At 31.2% G+C, this 15,771-nt stretch overlaps 1 protein-coding gene across 1 annotated transcript; it reads left to right on the top strand.

Moving 5' to 3' along the window:
* Positions 1-12,328: 12,328 nt before the first annotated feature.
* LOC100810385 (transcription factor MYB4) lies at positions 12,329-14,743 on the top strand. Its single transcript, XM_003539470.1, has 3 exons — positions 12,329-12,461; positions 12,674-12,803; positions 14,251-14,743. The coding sequence occupies exons 1-3, from the start codon at positions 12,329-12,331 to the stop codon at positions 14,741-14,743; spliced, it is 756 nt and encodes a 251-aa protein (XP_003539518.1).
* The last annotated feature ends 1,028 nt before the right edge of the window (positions 14,744-15,771 follow it).

Here is a 15,771-nt window from a genome sequence, read left to right on the forward strand (position 1 = left end):
AATTAATCCAGACACGCGTGGTTGATTGTTTGTCTTAGCATTCAATGTTTGTTTAGTTAGTCAAGCTTTTAATTTTGTTGTTTCTGATGTTAGATGTTGCTGATGAATAGAGACGTAAGTGTGTGAGGATTGCTAAGTTTGGAAAGTTGTCTCGTGAGAATTTCAAGATCTGGGATTCTTGTCCTTCAACTCTGTATTCTACATTTCTAGCTTAAAAATTTTATTTGTTAATTTGTAGTTTCTTTCTGCTTTTTGCTCTTTGCATTTTTAATTATTTCTTAAGCATTAAAAAAAAGATGTTGAACAGAGACGTACACTTTACTCTCAAATTGGAATTGAGCCGTTACGGAAGTAATGTTATCATTTTCCACGGGTAGCAAATTTAGTTCAACAATATGTAAAAAAACTATCACTTCACTACTTTGCACACACAAATCAGAATATTCACGTTCGTGATTAGAGGTGGAAAATATGCACATACATGTATATCTTGAATGCTATATATCAAATTTCAACTAGAAAACACCTTAATCAATACTAAAAGTCTAAAACCTAACTCAAAACGTGACAACAGCTAGCTGGTGGTTCCATGCATGTCATTGACGGGTCACAGGCGTAGGACCCCGTATAAAGGTTATGTATTTATATGCCCATACACTGATAGTTGTGACTTCTATCAATTTTAAAATCAAAAACACCTTAGTCAACACTAAAACCTAACCTTCAACTGTGCTGGTCCCACTGTCATTTACAAATTACAAGTGACACTACTATATAAACAAGTTTCCATTACTAGAGGTTAAAAGACTTATATATATAGTTGTTAGATACGTGAAAACTGGCACAAATTAAAATTAAATATGTGAGAAATAACGCAATTTTTTTTTGTTAATTAGTGGCTGATTAGAAAATGTTAAAAATTAAAGATTAATTATGTTAATAGTTATATATAAAGGGAATGTTAATAAATTTTGTGTATTTATTTTAGAAAAAGACTTAGTAAATTTACACCAAAACCGTTAATAAAAGTGACCTTTAAATCAGAAAATACTTTTGTTAGTAGTTCTCGATAATATATTTTAAAAAGTTTACTGTTAAATATTCAATTTGGTACTTGAATTTGTAAGGGGTTAACATTTGAGTTCCTGAACCATAAAAAAAAAAAAATTTGTCTCTAAATTTCCTAAAAGTGTGGCAAATTCATCCACTACCAATTTTTTCTCCGTTAATCCAAATGGCTAATCGAGTCGCATTGTTGGACTTATTTGTCACAAAAATTTTGACTAACTAATTTGCCAATTTGAAGAATTATAGACTTTTTTTTACAATAGCTCGTGATTACTGACAAATAAGTCCCTAAATAATATTACTTGATGTCATTTACATTCGTGAATGTAACAACTTACTGCCAAAATAGTTCACAATTATCAGCTAAAACCAATCCCTACGCCAAATACTTACATTCCCATTTCATAAAATCTAATCACTTAGTGACCACCCCTAAACAAGTCATAAACAAACCATAACACAAAAAAGGAAAACAAAGTATTTTATTATCCAACTCCTTTTATAAGTCATTACTCTATTTGCACTTACATCCCTGCCATCAAGTCAACACCCTCTACATGGGCCTCATGCTCACCACTGTTGCCATTAGCTCCCTCCTTCGCTGCCTCCGCCTCTTTGTCCACATGCATTAGGTATGCGCTCTTATGAACCCTTTCTTCGCCAAAGATCTCAAGGACTTTGGTGTCAACATCATCGTCGGTGGGCTCATGGAAATCTGCTATGAAATTGGAAATCAAAAAGTCATGATGAGTTCAAAAATTTCGCTACACCTTTCTCGAAAACAAACACATAACCCCCCAACTTCAATCGCCATAACATACTCACCTTTACACTCTTTTTTTGGTTTGGGATATTATGTGCTTCCAAATCTATCATCACTCCTACTACAACCTTGAATTCAATTTCTAGTTTCATTTCCCCCCAATTTTACTAAGGTTTTAATTACACCCCCAATGTAATAAGCAATAATCATTGATCAATTTATGCATACACCCACCAATCTTTTCAATACCTATTTCCACAAGGCTCGATGAAATCCCCTTTTGATTTGGTCTCTTAAATGTTCATCAAATGAAAATTCCCCTTTTGCTTTTTTAGAAATTTTATTATTGGATAGGGATTATGGTGTGGCAAATTGGAAAAAGAGGATGCGAAATTTGGAATTTTAATTTGATAAGAATCCTGAAACTGCCCAAATACAGGGACTTATGACCAGGAGTAGGACCAAACAGTCATTGGATACCCTCCAACAAATGGTAACAAACATACTTAACAAGGCCCAAGTGGAGAAGGATGAAGGTCCAGAAGCAAAGGTACTACTAAGCATATTAATCGTTACTGAAGGTCCAGACTAATTTGAAGGCCCATGCCAAATATGTTCTAGCTTTTTATTTAAATTTTTTCGTTGTAATTTTGGCCCAAACTGATTTAAAGGCCCATGTCTATTTTTCGTTCAGATACACTATATGTATGAATTTCATTTTCAATAGAAGCACTTTTGCATTTGATAAAATTTTGTGAGAACTTCTCTCTGAGTTCCTCGCTGAATCAATCTCGAACTTATCAAGGTAATTTTTGTGGCGTCTATCCTGACTTATCTTCCTTCTCTGGAATTGGCGTCATCCAAAACTTTGTAGTCCGTATCAAGCGATCCGCTCCTAGTAAGGATCACATCAAATACCCATTTTCATAAGGCTCGATGAAATCCCCTTTTGATATGGTCTCTTAAATGTTCATCAAATGAAATTTCCCCTTTTGCTTTTTTAGAAATTTTATAATTGGATAGGGATTATGGTGTGGCAAATTGAAAAAAGAGGATGCGAAATTCGGTTTTGGATTTTAATTTGATTTTTGGTTTTGGTTTTGATTTTGATTGTATTTGATGTTAGGGTGCTTCTTGTTGGAGTTGTCGATCCTGCACTTCTTTGTAGTTGGAAGAATGACTTTTAAATTTCATTGGAGATACTTTTAAAAAATTATGGAAGCAATTTCCTAGTGGTTTTTAACCGTCAGAAAATGGTTAATTACATTTTAAATAATCTTTCCAAACAATTAAAAACTGCCAGAAAAAAAATCACAAATTTATTGTCATTTCATCACTTAACGGAGAGACTTGATAATAGGGATGTAAATGCAAAGAGAGTGATGACTTGCATAAAGAGTTGGACTATAAAATATTGTATTTTCCATTTCTGTGTTATGATGGTTTGTTTATGATTGGTTTATGGGTGGTCACTTGGTGGTTAGATTGTATGAAGTAGGAATGTAAGTTGTTTGGTGTAAGGATTGATTTTAACCGTCAATTGTGGACTATTTTGGCAGTAAGTTGTTACATTAAAGGATGCATATGACATCAAGTAATTTTATTTAAGGACTTATTTGTTAGTAATCATTGGCTACTATAAAAAAGTTATATGTAATTCTTCAAACTGACAAATTAGTCCATCGAAATTTTTGTGAAAAATTAATTCCTCTGCGTTAGCAACATACCGCAAAATTTAGGATGACAAATATGTCCAAAAATTCCACGTAAGATTAATTGTTTGAGTTAATAGAGAAAATTGATGGTGAAACGAATTTGTTGCACTTTTTGAAAATTCAAGGACAAAATTTTGTTTTTCCATGTTTTAGAAACCCTAGTGTCATCACGTTACAAATTCAAGGACTGAATTAGGTGTTTGCCCAAGTTTATATTACGTCAATTTTAATTTATATAAATGAGGTAGCAAATAATTTTATATTGATATGAAATATTTAGGGTAAAATATGTTTGGGGCTCTTATAAAACTTAAATAGTATTAATTTTGTTTTCATAATTTTTTTTGTACTAATTTGGTCATGTAAAAATAAAACATATTTTGCTAGTACTCAGTGATAACTTCATTAGACAATAATTTGACGTGACTAAAGACTTACACGAGTAATTTAATTACAAATGAAATAAAAAATTTGTGACATTTAAACCCTTCCAAAATGAATTAAACAATTTCTGGCGGCTAACCCCCTCTCCCCAAACATTGTAATTTTTCATGACTTCTTGGGCAATTTTTTTGCATTTTCTTATGAGATTATGAGGGGAGATAAAATTATAGTGAATACTAGGAGTCATTGGCCTAAGTTAAATACACAAATACTAGGAGCCGTCATTGGCCCAAGCCCACCATCTTGATCTGTCATAATAACCTTTCCTTACTTTCTCATACCTCATGCTCAATATACTGCATGCATCCCTTATTACTATCCTCTTCCACCCGTCAAAATTTGGGTCATTATTGCTTAACCCATTATATGAGATGCCCACCTCCAAGCAAATGTTACATTTTTCTTTATTTCCACTTTCAGCCACATCATTATTGTAGTTGATCTTCTTTATACAACTAGCATCATTCGAATTTGTCTCATTATTTTCTTGTCATTTTGATATCTACGCCATTCCTCTTCTGTCTTCTCCCAATGTTGGTCTTTCTTCTTTTTTGTTCCTCTTGTCTTTGTATTTGCCATTAGCTTCCTTCTTTGATGGAAAGCCTAAGTCTGAATGACTTGAAGTAGCCAAGATACCTACCTTTTCCTTTCTCACTTCTTTTGAGTGTTCTCCATCATCATTTAATGCGTTTTGTCCTTTCCAATCTTCCTTTATAGAGTTTGCCATAACAATATGCATATGTTGGCCAATTTCAAATCCTTTGACTTGGATAATTGCTTTATATGCTGGATAATTGCTTTAGTATGTAATTTGATTATTCTATCATAAAGTTTAATTGTTTCTTATTGAATTAAAAATTTAGCCGACATGAAAATTTTATGTCACAAGATTCAATTTTCTAGTATGTTTACATTGGTAAAGCATACAATTAAGATTGATATGCCTCAAATTTTGACATAAGCCTTTGGATTTTCGCAACTTCTTAAACTGTTAGGTTTTCTGATATTCAATGTGATGTTTCTGAACTCAAAGGAGATAACTATAAGATATGGAATGAGAGAATTGTTCTGCAATTAGGGTGGATGAACATAGATTATGCTATAAGGAAAGATGAACCACCTGTAATCATTGATGAAAGTAGCTTAGCTGCTGTTGCGCTATATAAGTAGTGGGAGCGATCTAATCAGCTCAGTGTGATGTTCATTAAGACCAAAATCTTGGCTGGAATACGTGGTTCCGTTAACCAACATGAAAAGGTCCGAGACTTGCTTAAGGCTATTGATGATTAGTTCATCTCTTCATATAAGGCTTTAGCAAGCACCCTGATCATGAAGTTCTCCTCTCTCCGACTCACTAGTGTGAAAGATGTGCATGAGTACATAATGCAAATGTGAGAAATTTCAGCTCAACTTAAGAAACTGGAGGTTGATATATTTAAGTCCATCCTGGTGCACTTCACTCTGAACACCCTTCCGTCGAAATATGGGCCGTTTAAGATTTCCTACAACACACATAAAGACAAAAATGGTCTATCAATGAATTAATGACCATGTGTGTTCAAGAAGATGAAAGGCTTGTAATGGAGATGGGTGAGAGTGCATTGTTGACAACTACTTGTCGGAAGAACAAAGCAACTACGTCTCAAGCTAATCAAAAGGGGAATGGTAAAATTCCACCTCAACTTGATATTAAGAAGGTGGAAAAGTGTTTCTTTTGTAAAAAGATGGGAGACGTGAAGAAGAATTGCCCCAAATTACAAACATGCCTTGAGAAGAAAGGTAAATCAATCTCATTAGTATGTTATGAATCTAATATGGCTAGTGCTAATATTAATACTTGGTGGATTTATCATGGATCTATAATCCATATTGCAAATTCTTTAGAGGGTATGCAAAATCTAAGGAAACCAATGGGAAGTGAGCAAAATATTTTATCAGGCAATAAGCTAGGCTCACTTGTGGAGGCTATTGAAACTTTCATTTTAATTTTAAGTAGTAGCTTTATTTTGAAATTAGAAAGGACCTTTTATGTGTCAAGTTTTTCTCGAAACTTGATTTTTGTTTCCAGACTCGTACCTTTTGGACATTCCTTTACTTTTAAAGACACATTGTTTGAGTTATTTTATAATTCTGAATGTGCTAGGAATGACATCTTGTCTGATGGTTTTTATCTTCTTGGTTTACAAAATTATGCCACTTATAGTTCAATGCATGTTCAAACTGGTATTAAAAGATGTAATATTAATGAGAATTCCCTTATGTTATGGCATCGAAGATTAGGACATATCTCCATTGAGGGGACTAAAATGTTAGTGAAAGATGGAGTCCTCAATACTCTAGATTTTGCTGACTTTAAGACTTGTGTGGACTGCATTAAGGGTAAGCAGACCAAAATGTCTAAGAAAGGTGCTAACAAGAGTTCAAGTATATTAGAAATAATTTATACTGATATTTGTTGTTCAAATATAGATGCACATGGTCAGAAATATTTTATCACCTTTATAGATGATTATTCACGATATATGAATGTTTATTTACTTCATAACAAAAATGAAGCATTGGATGCCTTCAAAGTCTTTAAGGCTGAAGTTGAGAACCAATGTGGCAAGCAAATAAAAATAGTGAGATCAGATAGAGGTGGAGAATATTATGACAAATATACTAGAATGGACAAGCACCTGGTCATTTTACAAAGTTTCTTCAAGAACATGGGATTGTTTCCCGGTACACTATGCCTGGTATTCCAAATTAGAATGGTGTGGCAGAAAGAAGGAAGCAAACATTATTGGACATGGTATGGAGTATGCGTATCAACTCCAATCTTCCTAAATCCTTGTGGGCTGAAGCACTAAAGACGACAGTGTATATATTAAATCATGTTCCAACAAAGGTTGTTCGAAAGACAATTTTTGAGTTGTTTAAAGGTTGAAAACCGAGTTTGAAACATATGCGCATTTGGGGTTGTCCGTTTGAGGTGAGAATATATAATCCACAAGAGAAGAAACTTAACCTAAGGACTATTAGTGGGTATTTCTTTGGATACGCCGAAAGGTATAAAGGTTATAGGTTTTATTGTCCATATCATATTACTAGGATTGTGGCATCAAGAAATGTCAAGTTTCTTGAAAATGACTTGATCAGTGGGAGTGATCAATTGAGGGACTTAGGTTCTGAAATTGATCATATAGAGTCTCAATCTTCCACATCAAGTGAAAGATTAGTTGTAATTCATAACCTTCAAGTTCAAAGAGATGATGAACAACAAATGATTGGCATTCCACAACATGTTGATAATCCAGTAGATCAAGTTGATAATCAAATTCCTAAAAATGATGAACAACCAGCTCAACAACATGATTCCCAAGAAAATGTTGATGCAACATTAAGGAGATCTACTAGAGTAAGAAAATCAGTTATTCCTAGTGATTATATTGTATATATGTAAGAATCAGACTATAATATTGGAGCTGAAAATGATCCCGAAACTTTTGATCAAGCTATAAGTTGTAAAGAGTCAAATTTATGGTATGATGTCATGAAAGATGAAATTAATTTCATGCAGAGTAATAAAGTTTGGAACCTTGTAGAGTTGCCTAATGAGGAAAATGCCATTGGTTGTAAATGGGTCTTTAAGACCAAAAATATTCATTAGGCAACATTGAGAGAAACAAGATAAGACTCGTTGTTAAGGGATTTACTCAAAAAGAAGAAATCGATTACACAAAGAGTTTTTCTCCTGTATTATCTTGGCATTAGTTGCTTATTTTGACCTTGAGTTGCAACAAATGAATGTGAAAATAGCATTTCTTAATGGTAATTTAGAGGATGAGGTTTATATGAAACAACCTAAAGGCTTCTCCCCTAGCAGTGGTGAGCATTTGGTTTGTAAGCTTAATAAATCTATATATGGTTTAAAACAAGCCTCCCGTTAGTGGTACCTTAAGTTTCATGGGATAATTTCTTCATTTGGTTTTGATGAAAACCCCATGGATCAATGCATATACCACAAGGTCAGTGGGAGTAAAGTATGTTTTCTTGTTTTATATGTAGATGATATTTTACTTGCAGCCAATGATCAGTCAGGGTTTGCTATATGAGGTGAAAAAATTTATGCCTAAGAATTTTGACATGAAGGATATGAGTAATGCATCTTATATCATTGACATTAAGATTCATAGAGATAGACCTCAAGGTATTTTAGGTCTACCATAGGAAACCAATATTAATAAATTTTTAGAGAGATTTCATATGAAAGATTGTTCACCAAGTGTGGCACCCATTGTGAAAGGTGATAGGTTTAATTTGAACCAATGCCCAAAGAATGGCTTTGAGAGGGAACAGATGAAAAACATTCCTTATGTTTTAGTTGTTTGAGGCCTCATGTATGCTCAAGTATGCACAAGGCCTAACATTGCTTTTGCAGTTGGAATGTTAGGAAGATATCAGAGTAATCCAGGGATTAACCACTGGAGGGATGCAAAGAAAGTGATAAGGGACCAAAGATTACATGCTTGTTTATGTATAGACAGAAAAACAATCTAGATATGATTGATTATTCAGACTCAAACTTTGTTCGTTGTGTTGATTCTCGTAAATCAACATCTGGGTACATTTTCATGATAGTTGGTGGAGCTATTTCATGGAGAAGTGTTAAACAGACTTTGACTACTACTTCTACCATGAAAGCTGAGTTTGTCTTTTGCTTTGAGGCTACATGGTTTAAGAGTTCCATTTATGGGCTAAAGATAGTTTATACTATTTCAAGGGTTTTGAGAAATTTTTATGATAACTCAACTGTTGTCTTTATAGCTAAGAATAACAAAAATGGAAGTTGAAGTAAGCATATCGACATTAAGTACTTAGCCATTAGATCGAGAAAGAGTAAAAGACAAGAAAGTGATCATTGAGCATATAAACACCGGGTAGATGATCGTTGATCCTTTGACTAAGGGCATGCCACTGTTTTAATTCAAGGATCATGTAGAGAGAATGAGACTTGATTCCACTTTATGATTGTATACATACAGGTTAGAGTTGAAACTTTATATTGTGATATTTTCTCGTATTCAACTGCACATTGATTTATTTGAGAAAAAAATTGTTTTGGACCAAGAATAAACATTGGGTTTATTCATTAAGTTTTATTAACACCTTGAGTATACTACTTGGAAAATTGAACATATTGTAATACATGGATGACATTAATCATTATAAGAGAAACTATCGTTATGATTTGTATGTTCATTTATTAAGAAGATTGAGCATTGACTTATTTTAATCAATGAGTCAAAACGTTTAAACCAAGTGGGAGAATGTGATATTTTTGGTCTATACATTTTGGAAGGTCAAGTGCTCCATCAGTTTTAAAGTTGAAAAGTCAAATATTGAATGACTACTAATGAGTGGTAATAACTACTAATGAGTGATAATGTCTACTACTTGATGATAATGACTACTAAATGCATTCTTGATGATATAATGATTATATATAGCACATGTATTTGGTTCCTGAGCTCACATCTTTCAATTTTTGTCTGATACAAAGAGTGGGAGCTTGAAAGAACTAAAACAAAGTAACTCTTTCATGACAATAACTGGAGATATATTTTGATTTTGTTTTTTTTATTTGTTAATGACTTGTATTTCATTTTGTAGTTTGTAACATCACATGTTTGATATTTTAGTCTTACACATTAAGTAACAAGGGCCAATCATAAAATGAAGTTGGTGTGAGTTCCATTCTTGCTCTAGAGATCCTCGTATATGCCTTATATATGTTTTTTATTCACTCTTTTGTGATGCTCGACTTACTTCGTTCCAGCAAACCTCTTAAAACTTTTTACTGTTTGGCCCTTGTGATTTTCTAGATGGATCAAAAGCATATCACGCATAGTCAATGCAAGTCATAAGTTTCTTGGTTTGTGACCTAATTTTAAGGTATTGGTGATCAATTTTAGTTCGTTGTAGAGAATTTATTGAATGCCAAAGCTTTCCATCTTGAATTCTTCATTTGCATGTCATGTCAAATGGTTTGCATCTTTTACACTACTATATTTTTATCTAAATTTAGGTATCATGAAAAAAAAAATACAACTATATATACTTTTTTCGGAGAAGATTGTTGCTTTTTTGCACCCGCAATCGTTGCAATACAACACGAATATATTAACGCATGCTAATAAACATAACATCTTTTTAATCTCATATATTCGATTACGAAAATTGATAAAAAAAAATCGATTAAGAAATACATTATCTTCACGTATCATATTCAACACGGTAAGGAAATTCAAGAAACTTTATCAATCCATCTTTAGTATTAGACGTTTAAAAAAAAAATTAACTGTATTAGCAATTTTTAAATAATCGGTAGAAAATTAGGTCATACAATAGTGTTCTGCTTTATAATTCACAATGAACATGCATTAAGAGACCTTTTTTTTTATATACCAAATGCATTAAGACAACTATTTTCTCTGGGATAGCTAGTGTGAAAGTCTCTGAATTAAGGTTATGTTGTTCTTCTAAAAAAAAGAGAGAAAATAGAAAAGAAAAATATTATGTTGTTTAGTTTTGAAAAAGTAAATTTACAATACATTTTTGTAGGTAATATGTAATACATTTTTTAACAGCATACATTAAAAGAATGAATTTAAATTAAATACAATAACAATGTAAAGTTTATTGGCATTCTTATTTAATTATAAACTTTTTATGTATGATAAATTTGTTAATTTTTATGATAATTTTATTTTTGAAAATTATATTTAGGAACAATATAAACAATTGATTGACAGTTTATTGGCAGTATATAAAAAATAAAATTTAAAATAATTCGTTTTAAATTTTTATTTTGTAATATAGATAAACATCATATTTCTGAAAATGCCCTAAGTTTCATTTATCAACAGAGTTATCTTGATTAGATAGTTGGGGTCGCTTGACCACGAACTAGGTTGTCCATGTTCATCTTCCTGAATTATCTTGACAGACAAAAAGTTTATTTTCAAATAAATTATAACTGAACTGAAGAAAAACATGTTTTGCATGTTTTACTGTCGACTGATAGTTTAGATATAACACACACACACACACTCAATTGACCCAAATCTACTCATTTATAAAATAATTACATTTGATTAATAAAATATGATAATATATATTGCTAAATATGAAATCATAATGAACCATGCGATAAGTCTTAATAAAATTTTGACATAAACTTTCAATGAATAAAAAATAACAAAAAATATTAAAAGAGTTCGTGTGTTGGTTACAAAATGATTTTATAGATATGAAGGGGTAAAAAAATTCGAAGACCTTGATAACAAAATATACAAATGAACTTGAGACGATATTTAATCGAAAACACTACTTAAGACATTAAGTTTGTAAATTTTTCTCATTTAAGTGTTATTGATCAACTTACACAATATTTTTATCCAATGTGAAATTTTATATTTGCATTCTAAATTATTTTTTTCAAAGGTGAGGCTCTTTCACTTAGTATATTCCTCCTTTAAGTGAAACTTTTTTTCACGGATGAATATTCAATGATAATCTTTAAAGTTCCATTATTTCCAATATGGTCTAGCGTCACTGTTTAGACGCTTAGAGCTCATTCATTATCATTAATATACTCTAAAATACTTGCATTGCCGTTCTATCGTTAGTTCACGCTGTTGCCTAACCTCCACTCCACCAAAGAGTTGTTGGAGATATATATAAGAGGATAAAAATACCGAGAGATCTCCATTAATTGATCAGAAGTTGTTTTATAAATAAGGGATAAAATGCTATAAAATAATTTGTTTAAGACAAAATTCATTAAAAAATTAAAAGTTAAGGATAAATAGTGTGGTTAAGCCTTTTTTTTCTTATAATTATAATTATAAAGGATTACACCAACTTTTTGTAGTTAAACTTTGTGAGCTCACGGTTTCATGTGTTAAGTTATTTAATTTGTTATATATGTCCCAATGTTTTTTTTTACCTGTATGATAACATGTACTGACTAGTTTTTTTTTATATATAGATATAAATATAAATATATATAGATGTATATATATAAATTGGGTTATAAAAAATTTCAATACAAGAATAAATTGAATTTGTAAAATAAACATAAACTGGTTCATATAACATGGTCTTATTTACGTCCATCACGAAGACAATGATCGCCTCGAAAGATATATCCAATCTACGTGGACCCTCTATGCTTGGTTCGACATATAGGTTAGAGTATGGAAGCTTTTGGTTTAAGAGCCAAAGAAAAATCAGATTTGGTCTCTCTCTTTCTCCATTTCTCTGTCTCAGTTTTGTCACTGGTACTTAGGAGATGGTGAAAAACACTTACTCTGATAAAAGTGGACATAGGAAAGGAACATGGACACCAGAGGAAGACAAGAAATTGATTGCTTATATTACCAGATATGGTCACTGGAATTGGAACCTACTCCCCAAGTTTGCTGGTAACTGAGAATTTCTATCGATCCTATTATTTCTTCCTTTGTGTGGTTGGAGAAGGATTTTTTCTACAGATTTTATTTTTTATTCAATTGTAATTTTTATTTAAAATCCCTTGTAATGCTCCATATTTTTGTAGAGATAGACCTAACAATAATGGTGCCGGGTTATGAAACCATTATTGTGTTATATATGTATAACTGGATTCATTTTTCAGGTCTTGAGAGGTGTGGAAAAAGTTGCAGGCTAAGGTGGCTGAATTACTTAAGGCCTAATATCAAAAGAGGGAACTACACTCAAGAAGAAGATGAAACTATTATCAAGATGGTCCAACGTCTCGGTAACAGGTATGAAATCATTGAAATAGGAACTGCAGTAAATACATGGAGGTTTTCTTAGAAACCTTTATATTTTCTAATTAGTAGATTAATTTTATTTCGAAATTCTCCCAATATCGTCTTCTAACGAGGATATATAACACTAAACAATCGTACCAAACGTCTGTTATAGATGACTGCTAGTCTACTATACAAACTTAAAAGTTGTTCAGGTTATAGCATATCACCCTATAAACTTGAGTCTCCAATTAAAGATGGCAAGAAATGATAACATTTTCTCTTATCAAACATTCTCACACTCAATAGATAGAGTTACATGTATTATATTTGGGTACACACCTTTCTACAACTTTGGATACATCCATCTTCACAAGAAACTATGATTAGATAAGAATCAGTTAAATGTTTCTTACATTTTTAAGATTTTGGTTCCTTTAAAAATTATCACCACATTTATACCAAAAGTAATCACATTTTTCTTATCAATTCATTATGCTCAAGAATTTTAAATTAGATAATTCCAATGATATATTTAATTTAAAATTTTTTAATTGATATTTTCAACGTACAGAAACTCTTCCATGTGTGTTGGTTAGACAAATAATTAGGTCCAATATTCATGTTAGGATAATTAGACCAAGAGGTATCTTAAAGTTATGATGTCGCTTATCAATTATTTAGGTTCATGTCATGTTAGTATGTGTGCGACGAAATTTTAGGGTTTAATTTTTGTTATCAGCTAATAAAGTTGTATTGATAATAGCAATATGTGGCACAAGCTATACCACTGTTGGCATATAAAACTAATAAAAGACATACAAAATGAGCCCTAAATTTGTCCCTTTCCTTGCATATATCAGGTACCCGAGTCCCTCCCAGCATCCCTGGCTAGTTTTTCCTTGGCCAATTTAACATTAGCAAGCATAAACCCAATTTAGAATCAGGTCCAACTATTAATATTTTGTCCAATTTTTAACATTTTGGCCAGCATGAATTATATTACATGCCATGCGTGCCATGCCATAAAAAGGGACCCTCATGCATGTTATATGAGACTGTTCTGATTCATCTTAAAATGTCTTTCTCATTAGCTATTTATGTTAATAACTACTTAATATTAATAGTTAAGCTAAATTTAAATTTTTTTTGTTATCGTGTCATTTGATGATGTTGTTACAACACATGATGTCATTTACACTGTCTTAAAGGTTAAAAGTTGGAAAAAATATTTAGGATTGGACCAAAAATTTCATGGATTTAGAAAGTATAAGAATCTAATGTAAGCAATTGAAAATTCTGAGACAATTAAATCACTCATTAAGGACCAAATATTTTTTGAAAAAGTATATCACTTGCAACATTAACCATCACAATCTTTTTATTTGCTAGCTACATATCTCTCACTTTCTCAAATATATCAAACACAATACTCAAAGCTTTCCCTTCTTATATGCAGATGGTCTCTCATTGCTGCTCAGCTGCCAGGAAGAACAGACAATGAAATAAAAAACTACTGGCACACCAATCTCAAGAAGAAATATCATCAACAGAATGTTAATGCTGAAACTGAAGTTTCCAAGTCAAAAGATCATCAATCTCCAGATGAAGCACTACCAAAGCCAAACAATGTAGATGATGTTCCTTTCCAAAACCTTCCACCCACTTCTCAATCCACCGATTCATGCACGACGTCATCAATAATAATATCCCCAACCCAATTCTCTATAACCACCACAGGTCGTAGCTCTGATGATAGCAAAGAAAAGTTTGATATTCCTTATGAGGATGAGTTTGCTTTTGCAGATGTTATGAACGAAAGCTTCTGGTTGGAACCATATGTTGTTGACATTTCGTGCTATCCTAGTGATGTATTGGTGGCTGAACCGGATTGCTTTAGCCCTGTGCCTGACGTAGAACTTTGGAGTCATGATCATGAATACTTTGCGTGAGGACTGAGGAGACACTGAACAGTAAACACATGAAGAATTTGGACAAATCAAAAGTTCCATTAATTTCAAGCACGACATAAATAAAATTAGGGTGTTATTAATTAGTATTGTAGGACATTGCTTAAAGAACCAAAAAAGAAAAAAATATATTTATTATAAGAATTATAATAAAACATAAAAAATAATTAATAAACTAATTTTGCATATTCTAATAAATTATTTTTTTCCTTTTAATTCTCTAATCAATGTCCTATTTGCCACAAAGTTAATTAATGTCGCCACTAGGCCAATCAGGTACACCGACGCTGTGTTGTCTTTTATTATTATTATTATTATTATTATTATTATTATTATTATTATTATTATTATTATTATTATTCATTGTAAAAACGCTGTTGTTGTCCCTAATGTATTTTAATATTTAATTAAGAAAACAAGTATTACATAAAATTTATTTAGCATTTTTACATTCAATTTTTTATTTAGTAAGTAAAATAATTTATAAAACTATGATATATAAAGAGTGAGAATTATTCTAACTATTAATTCGTAATTCATAAATTAAAAACATAAAGCATGATAAATTATATATTTAAATTTAATGCATAATTAAAATTAAGGAAACTAATAGAAAAATTAATAACATACATAAATGAGAAAATAATTCATCTATAAATAGATATAAAATGTTAAGTTAAAGTGTGAAAGTATAAATAATAACAATAATAATATTTCAATTAATCATAAACTATAATTGTGGATTAGATTGTAGGGGGTATCTTATACCATGTTCCAACATGAAATTTTTTATAAAAACATTTTAAAATTTCTGCTATGAATAAATTAAGTTATTTTTTCTAGACAAAATTAATTTTTTAACAAATTTTTGTCTTATATATAATATGTATAGAATAAGTAAATGAAAGTATAATTTTTATTAAAAATAATCCCTTATTATATTAGAAAATATTTAATATTTGTTTATTAAGTAATGAAAAGTCTTTAAGAGTACCTATTTAATATATTTT

This window comes from Glycine max, chromosome 12, assembly GCF_000004515.6.
Source record: "Glycine max cultivar Williams 82 chromosome 12, Glycine_max_v4.0, whole genome shotgun sequence".
Lineage (NCBI taxonomy): Eukaryota > Viridiplantae > Streptophyta > Magnoliopsida > Fabales > Fabaceae > Glycine > Glycine max.